The sequence below is a fragment of the Sorex fumeus genome, unplaced genomic scaffold, assembly GCF_029834395.1.
Source record: "Sorex fumeus unplaced genomic scaffold, SorFum_2.1 ptg000029l, whole genome shotgun sequence".
NCBI lineage: Eukaryota > Metazoa > Chordata > Mammalia > Eulipotyphla > Soricidae > Sorex > Sorex fumeus.
In genome coordinates this window covers 11127879-11153816 of record NW_026606086.1, presented here as the reverse complement: position 1 = coordinate 11153816, position 25938 = coordinate 11127879, and the positions used below count along the sequence as shown (strand labels likewise).

Here is a 25938-nt window from a genome sequence, read left to right as displayed (position 1 = left end):
GCTGAGAGTTTTCATCATAAACAGGTGCTGGATCTTCTCAAATGCTTTCTCTGTGTCTATTGATATGATCATATGGTTTTTATCTTTTCTTTTGTTGATATGATGGATTGTGTTGATCAATTTCCGAATGTTAAACTAACTTGCATCCCTAGGATGAAGCCTACTTGGTCATGGTGTATGATCTTTTTGATGAGTCGTTGGATTCTATTTGCTAATAGTTTGTTGAGTAGGTTAATATTTAATATTGGGGCTAATGATGCTGTTCTGCTAATATCTGCAATGCCAGAAACACCTCAGAACCAGTCTAGAGGTGCTTAGGGTTTTGAAGGCTATACTCAGAGAAAGTCACATAGTGCTAGGGGGTCACAGGCATAATCCTTTGCTATCTTTTTGGCTCAATATATTTTTAATTTTATTTTTTAATTTATTTTCAGTTTTGGGCCCCCAAAACAAACAGGCAGTGCTCAGGGCATATTCCTGGCTCTGTGACCAAAGATCACTCCTGTCAAGGCTTAGGGACAATTTGGATGCTGAGGATTGAACCCAAGTTGGCAATATGCAAGGAAAGAACCTAGCTTTGTACTATCACTCAGGTCTGCTAAATATTTTTTGCAAAATAACTGTAAGAACATGAAATTTGAGATGACATAAAAAAAGGTGATAATATTCATTAATTTAAATTAATATATCAGAAAATATAATTTTGTTGCTTTTTCTTTTTGTTTTGGGGGCTACATGTAGCTCACTCCTGTATCTGTGCAATGGGTTACTCCTGGCAGTGTTTGGGTGACAATATGTGGTCTTAGGGACTGAACCAGTGTTAATCATGTGTATCTAAGGCAGGTACCTTAGCTCTCTGGCTCTGAAAAATATAAATATTAACAGCAGAAGGCCAGCTAAGAAAACATGACTCATCAGACTGAGGTATTTTCCAAATGCAGCTCATTATTTCATTCAAATTTCAAATTTCACTTTAGACTAATATTGAAAATTTGGGATTTACCTATGGGACAATAAATAATCACTGTGTATATAAATACGAATTTTAAGTTATAGGTTCTAATAACAGCATAAACTGTAGAAATTGTTTCCTCATATTGCAAAAATAACAACAAAAGCCTGACCTTAGAAGCTTTAGCAACTCAAACTGTGTAACTTGTTCAAGGTAAATTTTGGGTAGAAAAACTCACATATCCGTTTCTGTTTATACTTAAGGTGTCCTTGTGATACATTTCTCAGTTATTCATAGAAAACTGTAGTCTCTTGAGTTCCTGCTTGTAGACTACAAATTTAGAATCTCATAATTATGAGGCTTCAAATGTTAATGTTTAGCAAATTAGTACGTTTCAGGTAAAGAAAAGTGCTCAGCTAAATGGGAAATAATCAGTTTTGTGCCCATAAGTGTGGGTAGACTGGATGTAATGAAATTCATTTCTTTACTAACATACTAAATATTTTTTTGCAAAATAACTGCAAGAACATGAAATTTGAGATGACATAAAAATATAAGGTCATAATATGCATCAATTTAAATTAATATATTGGAAAATATAATTTTGTTGCTATTTCTGTTTGTTTTGGGGGCTACATGTAGCATTGGTTAAAGATATCATTGCTGAGAAATTCCCAGAGCTGGAGAATGCAGGCATCCAGATCCAAGGAGCCCAAAGGCTACCAGCTAAAAGAGACCCTAATAAAAATACTGCAAGACACCTCATAATCAGAATGAAGGATACCAGAGATAGAGACTTATTACTGCAAGTAGCAAGGTCAAAAAAAGGAAACCACATACAAAGAAGCTGGTCTCACGAGCTGGCAGAAAAGGAGCTGGGATAGAGAAGGGACCACTAAGTAAAGATGGTTGGAGGGCTTGCTCTGGAAGGGAGATGTGTGCTAAATGTAGGCTATGGACCAAATATGATGACTGCTTAGTACCTGTTTTGCAAACCATAACACCCAGGAGAATAAGAGGGAATGTGCCTGCCACAGAGGGAGGGGGAGGGAAGGGGTTGGGGTGACTGGAGGGTTACTAGGTACATTGGCGATGGAGAATGGGCACTGGTAGAGGATGGTTACTTGAAACTAGTATGACTGAAATGTAATCATGAAAGTTTGCAAGTCTGTAAAATGTAAAAAAAAATCAAAAGCAGAAAAGAGGTCCAGATAAAATTCTAGTAGGATTATGACAGCGAAGAGAAAGCTTCTGTCACAGTTACAGGATTAGACATGATGACTGAAACATCCAGTAGCCTAAGTCTACTTTGATTTGGTCTGCATTTGTTATTTTAATGAGTGGAATGTTCTTCCAGTTCGCATTATGTTTTCTTAAGAACATGCTCATAATAGTAGTGGTTAACATTTAAATATGCTATTAACACTACCCTATAATCCATCTAGGCTCTGAGTCTTCAGTTAGTGTGCTAAGATTCTGTTTCACAATTCATTTTTTAGTCATATTTTATTCATGATACAATACAGGATTAGAGCAACAGACAAAAGAAGAAGTGTGTAGTAACTGTTATATAACATTAGAACCATCATTTTAATGTTACATAACACTGCATTTTAACACATCCAACACAAGACAGAATACCCTAGAATGCAAAAAGACTGAAAATAAATCTGCTATCCAACTTACTAGAGTCAGAGCATAATGCAATAGGATGAAAGTATCATTTAGGGAGTTAAAGATGTTCACCCAAGCCACTTCTAGTTAACTTCATATTTTGTGTTAAACTTTTAATTTGTGCATTGATTTGAATAATTAATTAAATTAAGAGTCTGGACCAAAAGGCCTTTTGTAAAGAATAATACAGCCTATATTTATATGGAGAGTGATAGTTGTATAATGATACTCAATTTGTTATCATCATTAAAGTTAGTAGTAGTATTACTACTACTGGGTTAGTTCCCCAGAGAAAATCACTGTATTTCTAGACCTAGAAAACAATCATATTCATTGCCAAGACACAGTAGTCACTGAATTATTTTATGTTTGCTTGCATGCTTGTTATGGGGCCACACCTGACCATCTTTAGAGTTTATTTCTACCTCTGTGCTCAGTAATCACGCCTTGGCAGAGCTCAGTGGACCATAAGCAATGCTGGAATGAACTGGAGTCAGTCACATGCAAGACTGATTTGTTTTTAAGGAATATTGAAGATATCACTACTTCATATCTCTAGTTTAAAAATTAAATTGCTTATATTTGTTAGTTTGGAGGAATAGCACAGCGGAGAGGGCAATTGCCTTGCATGCTGCTGACACGGGTTCGATTCATCCGTCCCTCTCGGAGACTCCTGCAAGCTACTGAGAGTATCCTGCCTGCACAACAGAGTCTGGCAAGCTCCCTGTGCTGTAGTCTATATGCCAAAAACAGTAACAAGAAGTCTCACAATGGAGATGTTACTGGTTGCCCACTCGAGCAAACTGATAGGATAGTGCTATGTAGTGCTAGGTGCTCTAATGAGTAGAAACTCGTTAAGTTCAATTTTAGAATGATAAGTCTTCTAAAATACCTGCATATATAACTAATATGTCTTTTTTCAAAAGAAGATTTGTCAGTTTATCTCAGAAATAGAATGTATTTTCAGGATATTTTGGGTTTTGGACTACACCCAGCAGTTCTCAGGGCATATTCCTAGTTCCTGTGCTCAGGGATTACTCCTGATGGGACTTGAGGTACCCTATGAGGTGCTATGGATTAAACCCGGGTCAACCACATGAAAGGTAAGTGTCCAACTCACTGCATTGTTGCTCTGGCTCCATGATTTCAGTATATTTTGATACAAGTATCCAAACCTAAGAAGAATAGGGATTCTCAAGATCAATGGTAACATCAGATGCTATAAAACAAACACTGAAACTTGACGAATATTGGAAAGTAGTTAATTATATTTACCACAAAGTTTCATTTTTATTATTTTTAAATCATTCCAATAAGATAGAATTTACCTTTCTCAGAAAATTGCTAATTTCTACTTTAGCCAAAAATGATCTTCTTTGTTGTGTATTTTATTTCTTTTTGATTATATTTGAGTAGTATCGCATTTTCATGGACTGAAACTGTTGTTCTTAACTGAACATTCAGAACAAAATGCCACTAAGATCATATATTTCCACTGTAACACAGTGAGTTTAATTTTTTCTTATTGCTCCAGTGAATTCATTTTCCTGGGTATAATTTTTTAAGATGAGTTCTGCTGTGCCCTTTCTTTCTGGCTCCCTCTAGTTCATTTGGTTATATTCCCAGAAATCTCAGCGAGGACAGTTTTAACTTTATAGTGAAGGAAGGTTAGAACCTCTAAGAATTTGAGGTTGGATTTCATCTCAGGGCAGAGTGTTCCCTCTCCAGATTCCGTATCAAGAAGCTTAAATCAGCTTTTCTTTTATGTTTGCTCAGTATTGAATGTTTCCAGTTTACATCATCTGCTACCTGACTATTCTGAGGGTGAATTCTAGTTCCTTACTTGCCTAATAATGTGCAAATTATAAAAGTGTGTTACTAAAGACATTAACTCTGAAATTATCCAATTCTCATATAATCCTGCTTCCATACTCTTCATAGAGTTCCAAAATTAACATGTGGCACACGTTTTTGCACATTATCCCTAATGACCCCTTTTCATTCAGTTCTTGGCAGTGATACAAAATGCAAGTCAAGAAAAAACCTACAGAATTTTTAAGAATAACTTTCTTTCAGAATATACTGCATTTATTACCATATCAGGAAACTTAAATCAGATACTGTCAAGAAATCCTTGTGGAATGATTCAAATCAATAACCTTTAGTATTATTTTAAAAAGTGGTAGATTGCTTTATTTTTTTATAATTAAAAGATATCAAAATGAAAGTTCAAAATATGATATTTTGAAAAAAATCAAATTATTTATCAAATGACAATGCATTTTAGACTAATTCTTTGCAGGCTCATGACATTCTATTAACATTCTAATATTTTAATTTTTCTTCAGGACTTTACAATATGACTCTTCAACATTGATGGAGCCAACATTTCATCTGCTTTCCATGAACAGTATGTGCTGTCCTCACTGGAACCTAACAGGAAGATTATCTATGACTTCTACTCTGATCTCTTTGATAGTCACATCCACCTGCCCACATGCCAAATTCACCAGAATGAATATGTCGTTCCCAATGTTCTCCCTTCTGAAATCCGACACTCCATTTCGTTGGTAAAGAAGTGAACAGCACCTGGCCAGACAAGGTCTGACCCAAACACCTGAAGAATCTGCCGTTGGTACTCATCAATACACTGGCTCAGCTCTTCACACGCTGTCTGAATGCAAGGTTCGAACCCAATGGAAAACCAGCAGGACTGTACTTCTGTACAAGAAGGGAGACATCCATGACATTGGAAACTATCTCCCAATCTGCCTATTGTCTGTCATCTACAAGCTGTTCACTTGAATTATCCTGAATAGGATTGGAAAAACACTAGATGAAGGACAACCATTCAAGCAAGCTGGATTTTGCAATATATTCAGCAAAATCCACCATATCCACGCAATAACCAAACTCATTGGATTTCTTGGGAGTTCAAGATGCCACTCTGTCTAATGTTCATTGGTTTAAAGATGGCCTTTGATTCTGTTGAGATGGAAGCAGTCATAAAAGCCCTAGCCAAACAGGGCGTTCAAACTCAATATATCAGAATCCTTCGTGAGCTGTATTACAGCTTAACGACCAGTATCTCATCATTCTACAAAGAAGTGATCATTTATGTCAAGAGAGGGGTTCAGCAGGGTGATACCATTTCACTGAAACTCTTCAGTGCCACCCTTGAGAACGTCATGCGAAGGCTGGAACAGGAAGGAATGGGAGTGAAGATAGATGGTTGGCAACTGCACCACCTCCACTTTGCTGATGACATAATTCTAATGACACCAAATATTAGCCAAATGGCACAAATGCTGACTGACATCTTTACCAACGAAATGGAGTGTCGGATTTCAGAAGGGAGAACATTGGGAATGACATATTCATCCTGGTGAATTTGGCATGTTGGCAGGTGGATGTGACTATCAAAGAGATCGGAGTAGAAATCATAGATAATCTTCTCCGTTGCCCTTCTACAACATGTGATAGATCCATTAGGACGTCAGAGGGCAGTCATCTTGGTCTTGTAGTTGGAAAAGGACAGGTGGGCGTTGCGAATGCTTTTCCCGACTTCTGACGCATCTGCCAGCACTGCTGCTCTTCTCTCTTTGAGGTCTTCCTTTATTGCTTCTCTGTACTGCTTTGCGAGCTCAGACATTTGCTTGTGGTTGCCTGAGGCTTGCGCCAAGCCACGTTAGCAAATAAGCTCAAGAGTTTTCAAAGACAGGCATTTTTTTTTTTTTGGTGGCTATCTCTCTCACAGCATTCCTCACACAATCATGGAGGTTCTGAACCAGTTGATCGTATTCCTTGTCAATGTTGTCAACGACAACATCTTCCCATGTTGCTGCAATAGTGCCAAAGAGCTCCCAGTTGGTAGAAGTTCTGGGAGTTCTCTTCTTAAACTTCGCAGCCCTTTCTCCCCACTCTGTGAAGCAGAATTTTACATGAAGGAGATGGTGGTCCTATCCCTTTTGGAATTTTCGGACAACAGCAACATCGGTCAGGCAAAACCAGTGATTGAATATGATGTGGTCAATTTCATTGTGGAACTGTCCACCAAAAGACTCCCAAGTCCAACGTTTAGATTCAGCCTTCTGGAACTGTGAGTTACCATGGATGGTCTTGGTCGACATGATGAACTCACACAGTCTCTCACCCTGTTTGTTCCATTCTAGGTCATGGGTCTCGATGTGGAGTTCTTTGGCTGATCTTCTCGGTCCTATCTTGGCATTAAAATCACTGACAATGATCTTGTAGATGTTGTGGTCTTCTTTACAAAACTTCTTCAGCTCCATGTAGAACTGCTCGGTTTTTCCAGATAGAAACTGCGGGCAGTGGGCCATATCTATTCAAGTGTAATCGTTCGATTCAGGTTGTTAGGCATTCAAATGAATCAATGCTTATGGCCAAGTTCATGTTGACAAGGACACCGACACCTCCAACGCCTCTTTTGTCACATGTTCCAAGGAACAGTTCTCCAGAGTCGAAAACGGCATGATGTGATTGATGCCTTCTTGTCTCTGTCAGACCAATGATGTTGTACTTGATCTTTTGCACTTGCACCATCAGGTCCTTGATGGATGTGTCCGATGCCCATGTATGTTCATTGAAAGTACAGACGGTCACTTTTGTCTTTCTTCGTTTTGGCAGCCTTGAGATTTTATCAGCCTCTCCTTCCTCATCCTTCTTAACGCTGTCCTATTGGTGGCTCTTTCAGGGTCAGGGGAATGAGAGTCATTGCATTTACTGGTTTTGGCATATTGAATACGCCACAGATAGGTTGCCAGGCTCTGCCGTGAGGGCAGGATACTCTCGGTAGCTTGCCAGTCTTTCCTAGAGGGATACAGGCTTTTAGGGCAGCCTCTAACTGCCCTTGCAGGTTTTTCCATAGTTCAAACCATATTTGAATCCTATCAAATATAGTGCGGCAATCCTGGAAGATTGGTATTAAGTGTCTTATGATGTGTCTGAAAAGTGGCCTGGAGCATGGAGGCAGCTGGGTAGTGGAGGTAGTGGAGGTCTGCTGTTGAGATATTTATCTGGTATTGGTAGGGAGGTTCTTCTGTGTATAATCCCTGGGTCGCTGGCAGTTGGTGGAAGCATAGGGCAGGGTAGGGTGGTGCTCCTAGTTTTAATCCCTTGGTCACCTGTGGTTGGTTGGAGCAGGCAGAGGATCTCTGTTCCTGGGTTCCTTGAGCCTGGAGTCCAAGGACTCAGAGTTATGCTTACCTGGTTTTGTGGGGCTTCACTCAAAAATAAATAAATATATGATCTTCTACAAGAAGGCTTTCCTAATCCATCTGCCCATCAATCAAGACCAATACCATATCAGTCTTAAGTCTTCCTTTTGTAAAGGATTTTAATTTAGACATTTTGTGATAATGCAAATGAACTTATATATACTTGTGTTAGTATATGTAATTAAATGTAATAAGGGTTACATATATACTCACTATGTATAGAATTAAGTTCCATAAATTGTATATGTTGAAACCCTAATCTCCAATATCTCAGAAAAGAACTTATTAGGGTATAGGGTCTTTAAAGAGGTAATTTAAGTGGTACTACCTGGAAAGTATCATGTTAAGCGAAATGAGTCAGAAAGAGCGGGATAGACACAGAAAGATTGCATTCATCTGGGGAACATAAAGCAACAAAACGGGAGACTAACACCCAGGAATGGCTGAGATTAGTACCAGGAATTTTGCTCCATGACTTGAAGGCCAGCCACATGTGCTAGGTGAAAAGGAAGCTCAGATAGAGAAGAGAGCACCAAATAAAGGGTGTTGTGAAGACCCTCCCAGGGTGGGAGAGACATGCTAAAAGTAGTCTATAGACCAAACATGATTGCCACTCAGTGCCTCTCTGGCAAAACACAGTACCCAAAAGAAGAGAGAGAGAACAAGGGGGAATGCCCTGCCACAGCGGCAGGGTGGGGCGGGGGGGGGATGGGGGGTGGGAGGGATGCTAGGACCCGTGGTGGGGGAGGATGGGCACTGGTGGAGGGATGGGTACTTGATCATTGTATAACTGAAACCCAAGCACAAAAATTTATAAGTCTATAAATGTACCTCATGGTGTTTCACTAATAAAAAAAATGATTAAAAAATAAAAAAAAATAAAATAAAAAAAGAGGTAATTTAGTTAAAATAAGTCCAGATATCAGAGAGAGATAAAGCACTCAGCCAGCTGAATACACACTATGTATGTGGGTTACCCGGTTTAGGCCCTTTCATTTTTTGTTCTCTGAGCACTCTACGGATTGACTCCCAACCAGAAAGAGACAGCAGTAGCCCCTTCAGTTCTGCCAGGAGTGGCCCTAAAATCAAAGCCTAAAATAAATAAAATAAGAACATTAGTGTTGGCTCTGATCAAAACTTACTGGTGTCTTTATAAGAGAAGTGCAGTTGTATACACTTAGAAATATTGAGATGCTTGTACAAGATGAAAGATCTCGAGAAGACAGCCACCTGGCGGGACACATTAGAGGAAACCATGCCTGGTCCCAGACTTACATCTGATTTCAGACTTGTATCTCCAGACAGTGAGAAATGGAATTTTTGAAGTGAGGTATTATGTATCCATGACGGCACTCCTAAAAGTGGCTAGTGAAGTGAGGCAGTGAGTGCAAAGAGGCTATAGGTACCTGGGCGAACAGTTGTGATCTCAGTCAACCCCTAGCTCACAGAACCAAAGTATTTCTTGAGCCACATTATAATTGGCCCCCTCAATACTACATGTATCATGTCGTTGTGCTCTAAATAATCACCAAGTGTTCAGCGTGTCTTATTATTATTCACAATAATAATCTTATAATTATTCACAATATTCAGTATAACATTCTCAAACTTGAAAACACAGCACTTCTACTACTGTGGGTTTTTCTTCACTTTTGTAATCTTTCCTACAATTTCTCCCAGATGGTTGCTGGAATATTATTGCTCCTTCTGCTTTAGATACATCAAGATTAGTTTAGCTGCCTACTCTTTTCTGCTACTCTTTACGGCTTTGGAAATTTTCCTAATGTTCCCTGTCTAAGCTGATCTCTGCTTTGTTCAAAAATGGCTCTGTCTATTTAAACTCTCTGGAGTTTCTGATCTACTCACTTTTCTGTAGTTCCCTTGAGGACAAAGAAGATGGTCTTCTTCCTATAATCTTTCAAATAGTTCATGCATAAAGTTACAGAATAACTTTAAGGATTTGAAGAGTAGTGACTACAGCTCTTATTTTTAAAATTTCATAAAAATCTTTGTTAATAAGAAAGCCCTTTCCAAGACCTCTTCCATTCTAAGTGAAGGAAGGGGACTTAAGAGGAAAATGGTTGATCAAGTCTCATTTGTGAACTAAAAAAACTGAATTAACAAAAACATTAGAAAACAGTTCAGGCTCAGCTTTGTTTATTGACTGATTTGAGATTAGAATTCACTTTTCATGATTCCAAGTTCAAAGGCAAAGGCAAAGGCCCTCCCGTTGATCGTCGATTTGCTCGAGCGGGCCCAGTAACGTCTCCATTGGAGACTTTGTTGTTACTGTGTTTGGCATATCGAATACTCTCGGTAGCTTGCCGGGCTCTCCGAGAGGGGCGGAGGAATCGAACTCGGGTTGGCCATGTTGGCCGCTTGTAAGGCGAACGCCCTACCGCTGTGCTATCGCTCCAGCCCATTCCAAGTTCAAAATATTTTATTGTATTACAGTGTCCGAGGAAAACATATTTGCAATGTAAACATAAAATACCAGATGTATTTTCAGTCTAAAAACACCACTCCTCAAATAGAAATTATTTTCCCTTCTCTGGTATTCATTTCAATAATATTCATGCGAATAAGTAGCTTTTAAGCAATTAAATTTATATTTTAGAAACAGGAAGTGGGGGAACCTTATACTTTAGAAACAGGAAGTCAAATGGAACGTTTTAAACTGAACTCCTTATTATAAAATTAGAAATTAAAGTTGGTTAGTGACAAATAGTACAAAACAATATTTTCATTCTACTTCGCCTACCTTTGCAAATCTTCTCATTAAGTGAGATAATGCTTCTGGATTAGGGCATTCCAGTTTCTTAATTATTTCAAAGCTCTGATTAAGCTGAGCGAAGACATCAACCACAGAACAAGAGAAGAGGGCATGATCAGAAGTCTGCTGAAACTGAGGGGAGAGAACATAAAACAATCCTGATAAAATCATGGAAGGGATTGTGAAAGAGTCTCTGAAGTGTTACCTAAACAGCAGATTCTCCTTTCTCAAATTCTCCCCTCTCAATCTCTATTACCTTCATAATTCTAGGTAATAAAAGCTTAAAATCATAAAATGAAAGTTAAAATAATTCATGTTCATTTTTGGAAATTGTAGCAGAACCCACATGGTAGGGCAGGATGCTGTAAATTAGTTCCTTTGATGAATCCTCTTTCTAGTTACCCAAGGCAGTAGGGTCATTTAACAATCCAGTTGTGTCTGAAGACTTCTGAGCTTATGATTTCAGAGGAACTAGGATGGTCTCTCTCTCTTTTAAAGTTATTTACTTTTGTTTGCTATTTATCTTTATTGATGAATGATAATTAAAAATACTGAGATCAATGTTCTATACTTGGCGTGCTGCTATAGCAATTCCTCCATGAGTGTGTCAAGATCCATTCACCATTGTCTCATTATCCCTTCCCATTGCCCTTATCACCCTTGAACTCTTTAGTTTGTAGTCTGTCTCTTTAATCTCAGTATCCCAGGAAATTTCCAGAACACCAAGAGAGTCTGCCTCAACCAGCTTAATTTACACATTCAGACCAAGTCAAGAATTAGGACTTGAGGGAAAAGGCAAAAAGGCAAGTTGTGTTTAACATTTAAACAACTCTTTCAGCATCCTGCCACTCTTCCTTAAAAGTTATATATATTTATAATGAAGCACAAGTGAAACCTATGTAATGTCCTAGTATAATTTTGCTATGATAAAAATTTAAAAATAATGTTTTAATTATATAATTAAAGCAAATCTTAGTTAATAAAATGGAAATAACAATTGCTGATAGCTTATGAATGTGCAAAATAAATAGATCTTGATGACAAGCAATAAAAGTAATTGAACTCACCCCATCTTTTTTGTCTCTTCCCAGTGCTCCATGAAGGAAGTCCATTGATACATCCTCATTTTCATCCAACCATTGCATGACAAAAGGCTCAAACCACCTACAATTGAATAAAGAAAAATAGTATAAATGATGCTATGTTCATGCAATTAATAGGACACTGCTCTTTTACTATAAAGGTAAAAGGTAAAGGCCCTCCTGTTGATCGTCGATTTGCTCGAGCGGGCCCAGTAACGTCTCCATTGGAGACTTTGTTGTTACTGTGTCTGGCATATCGAATACTCTTGGTAGTTTGCCAGGCTCTCTGAGAGGGGCGGAGGAATCGAACTCGGGTCGGCCATGTTGGCCGCTTGTAAGGTGAACGCCCTACCGCTGAGCTATCACTCCAGCCCAAGGTAAAGGCCCTCCCGTTGATCGTCGATTTGCTCGAGCGGGCCCAGTAATGTCTCCATTGGAGACTTTGTTGTTACTGTGTCTGGTCTACGGCCATACCACCCTGAACGCGCCCGATCTCTTTTACTATAATGATAGAAATCCAAGATCCCCAAGATCTCTTTCCTCTTTATTTTTCCAGTTCTACATCAGGAGGGCTGGAGCAATAGTACAGTGTTTGCTTTGCATACGGCTTTCCAGGGTTCGATTCCTCTGCCCCTCTCAGAGCCTGGCAAGCTACCGAGAGTATCTCGCCCACAAAGCAAAGCCTGGCAAGCTCACAGTGGCATATTCTATATGCCAAAAACAGTAACAAAAAGTATCATAATGGAGACGTTACTGGTAGGGCACAGTGGGTAGGGCATTTGCCTTGCACATGGCTCGAGCAGATGGATGAACAATGGGAGGACAGTGCCAGTGCTACAGTGCGACATCTTCAGATACCTTAACTTTGACCTTATCACATATATATTCACTCTTTAACTGTCAACCTCTTTTTCTTGATTTCAAATGTTGCTTTAGTGTGCTTAGTTTATAATCCCCACACCTTTATGATTCAACCTTTATGATTCAATATCCAGTTAAATGTAGACCTCCTTTGTTATGCTTGCTATCATGCTATTCTCTCAGTTCTTAACACTTTTTTCACATTTGGATGAGTCTTTTTGTAACTATTTCTGGTTATAACAAATAGCCTTTGACTGGCTATAACAAATGGCCCATCCTGAGCTGGGTTTTACCAATGAGGTGGCCGAAGGAGCAGGTAGGTTTCAAAGTTCTTGTTTTTCAGGTTGATGTGCATATGTCTAGCGATAGCACAGTGGGTAGGGCATTTGCCTTGCATGTGGCTGACCTGGGTTCCATTCCTCTGTCCCTCTCACGGGTTCCCTTCCTCTGTCCCTCTCAAGAGCCCGGCAATTGATGGAAAGTATCCTGCCCGCATGGCAGAGCCTGGCAAGCTTCCCATGGCTTATTCGATATGCCAAAAACAGTAACAACAAGTCTCCAAATGGAGACGTTACTGGTGCCCACTCAAGCAAATTGATGAGTAACAGGAGGACAGTGCTACAGTGCAACAGTGTGCATATGTCTAGTACTATGAATCTAGAAGACCCGCTATCTCACACTACCTTGAATTGCTATCTTTGAAGCAATTCAAGTAAGTTTGTATTCTGGAATTTTGTATTCCACTAGACAGTTTGTGATGCATTAACATCACACTGTGTGGGGGTGGGGAGAGGGAGGCTGGGGGTTTTGGACCATGCCTGGCAGTGCTCAGAACTTACTCCTTCCTCTGTGCTCAGAGTCACTCCTGGTGGTGCTAGGAGGTCCATATGTTGTGTTGGAAATTGAACCCAGGTTGGTCATATGTGAAGCAAATGCCTGACCTGCTGTTCTATCTCTCTGTCTTCATAGCACACTCTTTGATTTTCTAAATGTTTTAGGGCCACACTTGGCTGTGTTCAGAGCTTACTCCTGGTTCTGCACTCAGGGATTGCTCCTGCTGGGCTCCTAGGACCATATGTAGAGCAGGGAAGGAACCTGGATCTTCCACATTTACAGAAAGCACCCTACTCTCTGTACTATGGATCTAGCCCCTTAACCATTCATCTTGTATTTGGGAAGGGCTGGAGGATCTCTCCAATAATATGGCTAAGGGCTGGTGTGTGAATTACAGGATTGGGTTCTTATATATGGTGGTGTGGCCCTCACCAGTAAAGGGTTACCCTGATGTGCCCAGAGACCACCAAGATCACACATGGCAGTGCTTGGTAGGAGAATGTAATTCCCTTGTGTGTGCTAGGAAAGTATTCTAGCTCTTGAGCTATTTTTCTGAGCTATATAAGTCAATGTGAGAGAAACTGGTAGAATAATGATGCACTTTTTTATGATCACTGTGAATTTTGTTTAGTTAATCTCAGATATTTTTTTATAATTGGAACGATAGCACAGCGGGTAGGGTGTTTGCCTTGCAAGCGGCCGACCCAAGTTCAGTTCCTCCGTCCCTCTCGAAGAGCCTGGCAAGCTACCAAGAGTATCCCACCTGCACAGCAGAGCCTGGCAAGCTCCCTGTGGCATATTCAATATGCCAAAAACAGTAACAACAAGTCTCACAATGGAGATGTTACTGGTGCCCGCTCAAGCAAATCGATGACCAATGGGAGGACAGTGCTATAGTGCTACAGTCTTAATTGAAAGCCCACATTGTATTTTTACTGTGGTGTAGTTTCATTGTATTTGTGTTTTATGGCTTCAATGGTATTTAAATGGTATTGTTTGTATGCAAATGTTCCTGCATGGAGGTATTCTAGAGGTCCAGGGTCCCTTGCCAAAATTCTTAACCAACAGGCTGGTGTTCAGTGCAAGAGCCTAAGATGGTCCTTTAATGCTAGAGATTAAACTGAACACCTGGGGTGGTGCTTGTGGTTCTCAAGGATCACACTTCACTCGAGACCCTCCATATCCACACCTAGTGATGCCCAGGGACCAAGTATTTCTGGTGATTGAACCAGGGCCTGCTGTATGCAAGACATGTGCCTTAGGTCCTGTGCTATCTCTCTTACTTCCATAAATGCAATTTTAAATAGCAACTATTATGTAGAAATTCAATAAACTTTGTCTTAATTGAATTACAGTGAATTGAAAATTTACAAAGTATTCATGATCGAGTCTCTGGTGTACAATGTTCCAACATCAATCCCTTAGTCAGTGTTCTCTCCACCCATGTCTTCAGCTTCCCTCCTCCCTCCCAGTCATGTACATTTTACCACCTTCACTTTTTATTTCACTTTTTCTTCCTCTCTTCATTGTTGTTCTGATTAGGAATAACATATATAACAAAGCATTTGCCTTGCATGCAGCCGACCCAAGTTCGATTCCTCTGTCCCTCTCTGTCCCTCTTGGAGAGCCTGGCAAGTTACCAAGAGTATCCCACCTGCACAGCAAAGACTGGCAAGCTACCTGTGGCATATTTGATATGCCAAAAACAGTAACAAGAAATCTCACAATGGAGATGTTATTTGTGCCCGCTCGAGCAAATTGATGAACAAAGGGAGGACAGTGCTACAATATATGCTTGACTGTGGTGCTTACACATTATTTTCAGTTGTTCGCTTACCAGGGGTGCCATGTTAGGTGGCTGTGCTCACCCTCTTGGTCAGGGACAGAGCACCTTTGGTTGATGTCCCTATATATGTGCTCTTGAGGGGCTCCATCCTTTTATTTTTTTATTTTATGTTTTTATTTTTATTAGTGAGACACCATGAGGTACAGTTGTAGACTTACAAATTTTTGTGCTTGGGTTTCAATTATACAATGATCAAATACCCATCCCTCCACCAGTGCCCATTTCCCACTACCACGGATCCCAGTATCCTTCCCATCCTCCCACCCCCCAACCCCCCATCCCAGGCTTTCCCTTTTGTTCTCTCTCTCCTATTGGGTATTGTGGTTTGCAAAAGAGGCAATGGGTGGCAATCATGTTTGGTCTACAGTCTACTTTCAGCATGCTTCTCTGCTCCAACCTTTTAGTTCTTGTGGATGCTCACATTCTGGTTGCAGTGTTGAGTGCTTAGCATACTGTATAATTCCAGGGACTAATGTACAGCCTTAAAATGCCCTAATCCAGTGCTCGTCTTCTGGTCTTGGCACTCACCTATTCATTTCAGTTTTTTTGACAGCAGTTTCTTTTGGATCTTCTATATGCCATTTCTTTTTTAATTGTGAATAGATGTGTGTGTGTGTGTGTGTGTGTGTGTGTGTGTGTGTGTGTGTGTGTTCTTATCACTCTTGGAAGGTTATGGCGAACCATATTGTTCCAGGGATTGAACCCACATCAGCTGTGTACAAAGCAAGCACACTATAAGCTGCACTGTTTTTCCAGGCCCTATTTTATGTTTTTGTTTTCTTTTTGGGTCACACCCGGTGATGCACAGGGGTTATTCCTGGCTCTGCACTCAGGAGTTACCCCTGGCGGTGCTCAGGGGACCATATGGGATGCTGAGAATCGAACCCGGGTCAGACGTGTGCAAGGCAAACGCCCTCCCTGCTGTGCTATCGCTCCAGCCCCAAACTATTTTATCTTTTAAGAATATAATTTGATTTAATTGCCACCATTATCGTTACTTTTTGAGTATCATAAAGCTTCTTAAAGCTATAGTTAGGAAGTGCATGATGTTAATTTCTACTTAATGTCCTCCTTATAAAGACGCTGGTCTACTTGAGGACACATGTTTATTTACAATTTTTAAATGCTTATGAATTATTTAGGAATAATATATGACGTCTCTTTTTTAAACTTGAATCACTGCTAAGACACTTTTGATTTTGAATTTTTTCAAAAGTCAATTTTTCACTTTGTAGTTTCTCCTATTTAATTTTTTTTAATTTCAGAATGTTTATTCATCTACAGTTCTTTGTGTCAGGAAATAGAGAGACTGAAAGGAGAGCCCCATCTAGAATATAGCAAGCATTTGGTGAGACTATTGCTCTACTATTATGCCTGGAAGTTTGGAGAGGTAGATGAAGTCGACAGGCTACAGAAAGATTAAGTTTTCTATCTTAGAGAGCAGAGTGAGAGTACAGTGGATAGAGCAATTACTTTGTACATGGCCAATCTGGGTTCTATCCCTGACATCCTATGTGGTCTCTTGAGCACTGCCAGGAATAATTCCTGAGTACAGAGCCAGGAATAATCCCTGAGCATTGCCTTGTGGAACCCAAAAATCAATAAGTAAGTAAATAAATAAATATATATTCTGTTCTGCTTTTATGGCCCAGATCATAATGATTTTCTTGTGCTTTCTTTAGAGTTAGTTTGCTATTAAAATTTTTCTTCTTAAAATTATATTATTTTCAGATTTTTTGTTTATATAGAATCGGAGCTACAAAGTTATATTTTCAATTTTAGCTGAAATTCAAGTTTCATTGTCTCATATTTCAATTTTCATTTCAAAATGTTTTTGCATTTATAGTGATTTCTTTGATTATGAACCATGAAATTTTAAAAGTGCTTGGCGTAATTTTCCTATATTGTCATCTTCTTGATATCTTCTATGAGTTGAATTTTAGCTTATTTATGCATAGTTCTGAGGTGATATTTAGCATATGTTTTTATATTTGAGTCATCAGAATTGTTTTAGAATCTAAGAAATAGCCAACTTTTATTAATAAACACATAATGTGTATCTTATAACAATGTTTTTTTCATTTTAGTTATGAATTGTATATAGTATATGTGTTTGTCTTTTTAGGAATAATTGTGAAATATTTGGTGCGCTGATGTAATTTTAATAGTGCCAAGATTAACACGTGGTGTCAGGGATAAAACCCAAGATTTCTACATGCTTTGCTCTCCTTGCCCCTCTAATGGAAAATTTTCTTCAGAATAAAATAGAATCCTGGCAAATATCAAATGCATATATTATACATTTGCAATCTATTATACATTTGCAATTATAACTGTATCATATAGAGAAATGTTTATGTGAAAGTTACCTGTTAAATAATGACTGTCTTTTTAGAAATACAATTTTCTAAGATATGCTTTCCAGTTTGAATTAAAGGTACTATCTGATCAAGATCATTATATGATTTCTATCATATTCCCAGTAAATGTTTGAGTACTTTCACAGAAAATAATCTCATTGCATGAGCCATATCATATGTTTCTTTTTCAGTTGAATATTCAAATAAGACACACTTGGAGAATGCAACATGATTCAATTAAATGTGGTTCTCAAAGATATGCAAATCACCGAATGTAAATTTTATAATGAAATGTCTGCATTCAAATGACTACTATGTGCAGAGATTTTAAGGCTGCATAAATCAGGTGTTACTTTTATGCAATTATGAATTGAGAACAAACCAAGGGGTGAAAAACACTACTTACAAGGAGTATTCAGGAACAGCATCCTTGAAGGCAGGAAGTTCTCGAACATATTCATTATAAAACCATTTCACTTTGAAATGCAAATTCATATAGTCGGTGCTCTTGCATAATCGCTGTTTCTCATGTTCTATAACAGATGAAATCAAACATTTAATAAAGTTTAGTTTGCCAACAAACCTGCAGGTTCCAATTTTCTTTGATTATAAGTATTTCAAGGAGGAAAAACAATTGTGTATTTGAGGAAAAGGCACAGTGAATTGCTAAAGACAGACTTGCAGTTTTATGAAAGGCAAAAGAAATTGGTGATAACTATTTGGTCATGTGCAAAATAACGGGAATATTCTAACATGCTTCTAAATTAGGTGAGAATTTTGACAGTGAAATGGTGACTCTATACTAATATTTTTTTTATCTATTACCAAACTTTAATATCTTGGTATTTGTTAGACTGATATAAACTGCCAGAAAGAATTCAAGTTCTATGCAAGGTTAAAGCATGAATCAAACTTGGACACAAAAGCACTGATTAATGCTGGAAATTGGAATGAACAGATTGCATTTCTGGCCTGGATATTTATACTTAAAATGTTCAAAGAGAGAGGAAATATGTCTAACTTTCATGTCACATGCTTTTTTTTCTTTGTTTTATTATGATCAACTAAACTAATTTTGTACCCATGGATTATTTTGCTACTTCTTAGGTAGGATTTTTGAATATGTGGCATTTTTATTTAAATCAATAAGTACCTTAAACTTATTATTCTATTTTTGACTTTAGACTGGTTAACAGAAATAAATAATCATGTGACTCAATATATTATTTGTCTTTTCTTCAATTATTACATTTTTGGCCAATTCTGAATATAAATAACTAACACTAAACGATGTTCAGAGTAAATGTGCCCTATCAGAAGTTTTAATTAAGATTTGTGACTCACCTGTAAGTTTGACTTAAAACAGATAAGTTTGGTTTATAGTAGAAACACCCTATACTTTACTCTGTACCTAATATTCTAATTTAAATAACTATTAAAAAATTCAGGCCATTCTTGCTTTATACGTTTTCTTTTTCTTTTTTTAGAATAAAGAAAATAACTATATGATATATAGCAAATCACTCAAAAAAGTATCAACCTAATAAGATTAAAAATATATCATATACATATTAATTGAAAGAAAGAAGTATTAACATAAACTAAAAAAAAGGTAAAAGGTAAAGGCCCTCCCGTTGTTCATCGATTTGCTCGAGCGGTCCCAGTAACGTCTCCATAGGAGACTGCTGTTACTGTGTTTGGCATATCGAGTACGTCACGGGGAGCTTGCCAGGCTCTGCCGTTTGGGCGAGATACTCTCAGCAGCTTGCCGGGCTCCCCGAGAGGGGTGGAGGAATCGAACTCGGGTCGGCCATGTTGGCTGCGTGCAAGGCAAACGCCCTACCACTGTGTTTTATGTTTATGTTTTATTAACATAAACTAAAAAATAGCAGAAAAATCATAAAAATAATAATGCAATTCCCCAAATTGGTAAACCCACAACTGTAAAGATATAAGCACATTTCTTAACAATTGATAAATTAATGAGGCAAAAACACCAGTGAAGATATCCACGTATTAAATATTATCAGTTAATAAGATCTAATTAGTATTTATGGAATATTTTTTCTAAAACTTAGTAAAATTTACATTCTGTTTAAATGTCATAATTTTTAAAACTTACATGACATTGTAATCAAGATAGATCATATTCTAAGATGTGAAAAAGTCTAGCAAATTAAGGAAAAGCAAATTATATAATGTGTTTTCACTAACTAAAAGGTATCAATTTATAAATCAGCAACAGAATTTTCAAATAGTAACAATCTGAATTTTTTTTTACAGTTCATATTTTTATTTATTTATTTATTTTAGTGAATCACTGTGAGGTACAGTTACAAGACTTCCACCTTTTCAAAAGTTGACAGAGGAACTTGAATTGCAATGATAACCACCAGCACAAACACAACTCCTTTTTTTGATTTAGTTAAGCAGTGATTAATTAATTGAAGCCAGTTTGTAGAGCCCAAGATAAAGAGAGACTGAGAATGAACACAAACATGGCCTATACACAAAGAAACAATAGAAATAAGTATTTCTAGTATTAACTTAGCAAACAAAATTATAAACTCAGTGGTGTATTGCTCTTTTTCCAAATTTATTTTTTCCTTTTTTTCCTCAATGTTGATTCTACCTCTACTTATAACCCCTCAGTTTTCTCCCTAAGGTGAAGCAATTATTGATCATGTCAAAGGGATAAAACCCAACAAAGGGCTTTATTTACCATAAGTTCAATGCCTAAATCACTTTTGAAATCTTCTGTCACCCGGGATTCCACACCTAGAGCTGCAGAGTGAACCGGAGAATTAAACATCTGCTCTGTGCCTTCCACCAGCTGCTCTTATAATTAACACCTCAAAACCCACATAAACACTGTGCACTTTCTTTTGTTCTACAGCCTAGAAACAAAAGTGATTGTGTTCAAAGTTTCTGGATTGCCAACAAACAAGACAAGAAGATACTACTTTGGAGTATGGAAAAGAATTTGAGGTATGAAAACACTGAGTAGGTACAAGGGAAAATAAATTAGTCTACCAAGTTCTTTTACTGGGAAGTATATCCAGTAGATCATTTCATAACCAAACAACTGGGATGCCTCTTCCCTTCCTTTTCCTTCCTTTCCTGTCTCCTCCACTTCCCCTTTCCCTTGCCCTTCCCTTCTCTCCCCTACCCTCTCTCCCCCGCTTCCTAATTTTTCCCCAAGTTTTTAAAAATATTTTTTATTCCTAAGGAAATAATGCATTGCATGATTGTATATGTTTTAAAAACGCGATTTTACACCTCTTCAAAATGCACTCCACTTCAGATATCAGAAGTGCTTTGCTACAGTCCATTAGACTAATTTCCCACTTTGATCCCTTTTCCTCCTTCCCTCTCTGGTAATCTCAATTTTGTTGTCAAAATCCAAGAACAGCTTTTCACTGGGTGTGTCTGTTGTATATTAATCCCAATTGTTTAGGCTTCATCAGTCAGTTGCCCCTCTCACCTTCCATAAGAAGCTTACAGTGCTCTTATGAGCACTTCTAATCCCCTTTATTTTTAATCTTTACTTTATGCTTTACCTCTCATTCTGTTAATTCTGTTAGCTACTACATTCTCCAACTCAGGGGTGGTTACTTAGAAAGTCAAACCTTCTGGCGACTCTGGACTTTGTATCTGTAGTGAATTATTTGCTTTCTCTTTCTCCTATAACCTTTTTTATATTTTACTATAGAACAAAGTTCTTTGCTTAAACATACTTGACTCTCTCGGAGAGCCTGGCAAGCTACAGAGAGTATCCTGCCCGCACGGCAGAGCCTGGCAAGCTTCCTGTGGCATAATCCATAAACCAAAAACAGTAACAATGACAGTCCTCATCCCCCTGACCTTGAAAGAGGCCCAAATATGCCATCGGGCTACAATAGCAGTGACAGGGACAAATAGAGATGTTACTGGCGTCTGTTAGAGCAAATCGATGAACAATGGATGACAGTGATACTTGACTTTAAAATATATTTACTCCTGCGCATCTGTCATAATTACTTGACTAAGACTTCAGTCGCTGAGTTACATCCACCCAAAAAGTTGGGTCCCAAGGAACCTCTGGATAGACCCAGGGCAAACAGTAAAGCTACCCTGGCTTCAATATGGGACAGTCTAGAAATCATAAAGCACTGTTGTGAGGCAAGCCTTAATGATGTAAAAGATAAGATCCCATGGGATAGGGAAAGCTAAAAGATCCTGAGGACTTAGTCTGGGATTTATGGTAAAAGGCCAGAGAACTAATTTTTGGAATCTATATTTCTTACTGTGCTTATTCAAATAACTGCAAATATTAATAAGAAGTAGACATAATATGATTGCTTAATATGTGTAACAGCAAGAGAAAGAATAAAGCAATAAAGATGGAATGTCACCCCTGAGTAGGTTTCTTAGAAAAGCCTTTAGACAGACTGCATTCTTGAGTTAATTCCCCCCACACACCCAAATTACCTCTGTCAAAATGCTTTACCTCTGTAAATGATTGATCACACCTCATAAAGTTCTGTACCATGAATCTCCTCATATATTTTATAATAATGTTGCTCGGTTCTGAATAAACTGACCATTGACCATTAGTCCATGGTCCTCTTGTCTTTGGGGAGGCAGCTCTTGGCTAGCGATTGAATTGTACCAACGTACCCCCGAAACACTTTTCTCACAGTGTCTGTTCCCTTAGTTAATTCTCCTTATCCAGTACATAAGTTACACTATCTCTATTTTTTTTATTTATTCCACTTGGTGTGACCACCCACATAACCCATGTTGCAACTGACAAGATTTTATTTAATTTTTTTAATTCATGCACTGTAATGTCAATACTGTTGATAGAGTTTGAATTATTTGTTGTTCCAACATCATACCCACCAACAGTATGTCAGTGTCTCCATTAACATGTTGAAGTGCCCTTTAACCCATACCCCCTGGACAATTTACCATTATCCATTTGTTATTCAATTATTTTGTTTCTATAGGGCTGGAGCGATAGCACAGCGGGTAGGGCGTTCACCTTACAAGCGGCCAACATGGCCGACCCGAGTTCGATTCCTCCGCCCCTCTCGGAGAGCCCGGCAAGCTACCGAGAGTATTTGATATGCCAGACACAGTAACAACAAAGTCTCCAATGGAGACGTTACTGGGCCCGCTCTAGCAAATCGACGATCAACGGGAGGGCCTTTACCTTTTACCTTTACCTTTGTTTCTATATATCATATATATGGATATGAGAGATCATTCTTTATTTGACTCTGTTCCTCTGACTGATATCACCCCATATGATACACTCTAGTTCCATCCAAGTACTATTGATTTTCTTGATTTCATTTTTCTTTTAGATTACTTGTATTATGAGTGAGTATATATAATGCAGTTTCTCTAATCACTCAATTGTCCTTAGATACTTGAGTTACTTCAGGATATTGGCTATTTTTAATAATGCTGCACTAAAATAGATGTAAACATTGGGTTTTTCTTTGAAATAAAGTTTTTGGGTATATGACAAGAAGTGGAACTTGTATATGACCTTTGGGTATATGACAAGAAGTGGAACTTCCGTGTCATATGAGAGCTCGATGTTTTAGAAGCTTTCATATAGCTTGTCTTAGAGACTGAAGTATATGATAATCCCACCAGCAGTAGATGGGGTTTCTTTATCCTCATATCTGCACCAGCAACTGGTTGTTCCTACTTTTCTTGATATGTACTAATATATCTGGTGTGAGGCAATATATCATTGCCATTATGATTTTAATTTCATTTGTGATAAATGATGGGGTATACTTTATTATTATTATTATTATTTCTTTTTGGGTCACACCCGGAGATGCACAGGGGTTACTCCTGGCTCTGCACTCAGGAATTACTCCTGGCAGTGCTCAGGGGACCATATGGGATGCTGGAAATTGAACCTGGGTCAGCCACGTGCAAGGCAAACACCCTACCCACTGTGCTATAGCTCCAGCCCCGATGGGGTATACTTTTTAAAATATACTATTGAACATAAATATTATAGGAAATTTTTGTTAAGTTCTATTCCCTAAAGCAATACTGTAAAAAGTTGAAAGCTACTTTACCCCCACTCGCAAGGGGACACAGAGAGTCAACCCAACTAAATAGGATCATGGATTAAAAGAGGAGAAATTATAAGAGGGATTTCAGAAATACAAATGATCAGAAGTGGCTGCTGTGAACAACTCTCTATACCATCAAGTGTGAGATCCTAAAATAAAAAAGGGATGAATTTTTGGAATCATACAGTCTCCCGAGTACTCACTAGTGAGTTCTACCAAAACAACATAGAAGTCTTAGAGCCCACACTCACCAGAAACATGCTGCCAGGCTGTTTCATTCAGGGCACCCCAGAGGGGGTAGGATTAGACACCTCCCAGCCCCAAGGGACCCAGCCCCAGCAGCTGAAAACCTCCAGAACTCAACCACCACCATGCTCATGGCTGTTCTCCACACGCTCAGGCTGACTCTCACCCACGAGTGAACGTATTCCTGGACATCTCAGACTTCACACCACTCATATTCCAAGTGTTGCACACCATATTTGCTGGGGTTTAAAGTAGAAGACAGCTAATAGTACAGGGAAATATATTTTTACATATATATTTTACATATATATATATATATATATATATATATATATATATATATATCACACAAGGCTCAACCTGGTAGCGATCTCTTATAAAAGGACTTAATAGCCCATGGATGAAATACTATAACATTCACATACTTTCTTCTAAAAAAACTTTTTTTGGATAATTTTCAGCAATATATTCATAACACACAATACAAAATAAATTATTTCGGTTCTGCTTTCAGGCAGGGGTTGGAGTTCAGGGTGAGTATATCGCAAATATGGTGATGAGTAGGTATAATGGTGGAGGGATTGGTGTTCAAATATTGAATGTAATAAATGTTGTACACTACTTCATAAAAATTAAATTAAATTTAAAAAAAGACTTAGAGCCCATTCTCATCAAGCTCTTCCAAAATATCAAAGAAACAGAAAATCATTGTAACAGATTTTATAAAGCCAATATTAACCTATTACAAAAAGAAAATATATTACTAGAAAAGAAAATTATAAACTTACATCTCTGGTGAAAACTGATGAAAAACATCCTTGACAAAGTCTTAGCAAATGAGCCCAATAATATATCAAGAAGATGATACATCATGATCAAGTGGTTTTCACCCAACTCACGAAAGGGATGCAAGGATGCTTAAACATATACAAATCAAACAATGTAATAAACCATATCAACAAAATGAAAGATAAAAATTATATAATTATGCTAATTGATGAAGAGAAGGCTTTTGACTAGATTCAATATATGTTCATGCAGTCACTGTCACTGTCCTCCCATTGTTCTTTGATTTGCTCGAGTGGGCCCAGTAACATTGTGAAACTTGTTACTGTGTTTTGCATATCGAATATGTCACAGGTAGCTGGTCAGGCTTTGCCGTGCAGGCGAGATATTCTCGGAAGCTTGCTGGGCTCTCTGAAAGGGGTGGGGTGGAGGAATTGAACTCGGGTCGACTGGGTCAGCTGCTTGCAAGGCAAATGCCCTACCCACTGTGCTATCACTCCAGCCCTTTTTCATGCTAAAACCCTTTAAAATATGGGTGCAGAGATAGAACAGTATGTAAAGTGCTTGTACACTAACAACCCAGGTTGAATTTCCTATTCCCTATAAAGTTCCCAATCACACCAGCACAGAACCAGGAGTAAACCCTGAACACCACTGGGTTTTGTCTAAAATCAAAATAAACTTATATTTTTAAAAACTCCTTAAAATAGAGATGAAGTAATGCAACTCATAATAGTTACAAGCAACTACACTAAACCCACAATCTACATGTACTCAACGGTCACAAACTGAAAGCCTTCTCCCCTGCAATAAGACACATGGCAAGGACTTCCACTTTCTCACTCTTATCAACATAGCTTTGGAAGTCCTGAACACAGAAATTAGACAAGAAAAGGGAATCAATGGGACCCAACTTTGAAAGGAAGAAGTTAATCTATAACATTTCCAATTAACACAACATGCATAGAAAACCCAAAAGATTCTACTGCAAAACTCTTAAAAATAATAAATCGGTATAGCAAGGTAGCATGTTACAAACTAACAAACAAAAAACAAAAATCTACATTTTTGTAAGTAAATCATAATGAATCAGAAGAGAAAAAGTAGAAAAAGACAAGCCCCCTTTAAAATAGTGTCCAAGACCTCAAATACCCAAAATACAAATTAACAAAGAGTTGAAGGAATTATGCAGTAAAAAATA

General features: G+C 38.1%; 1 protein-coding gene across 1 annotated transcript in view; it reads right to left on the bottom strand.

Moving 5' to 3' along the window:
• Positions 1–25938, bottom strand: part of UNC13C (unc-13 homolog C) — a 626361-nt gene that overhangs the window by 122501 nt on the left and 477922 nt on the right. The window contains exons 19-21 of the mRNA XM_056115400.1: positions 18026–18152; positions 11704–11800; positions 10625–10768 (exon numbers count right to left, since the gene is read on the bottom strand). Coding sequence (XP_055971375.1) covers positions 10625–10768; positions 11704–11800; positions 18026–18152 — 368 coding nt within the window. The remainder of the gene's footprint in view (positions 1–10624; positions 10769–11703; positions 11801–18025; positions 18153–25938) is intronic.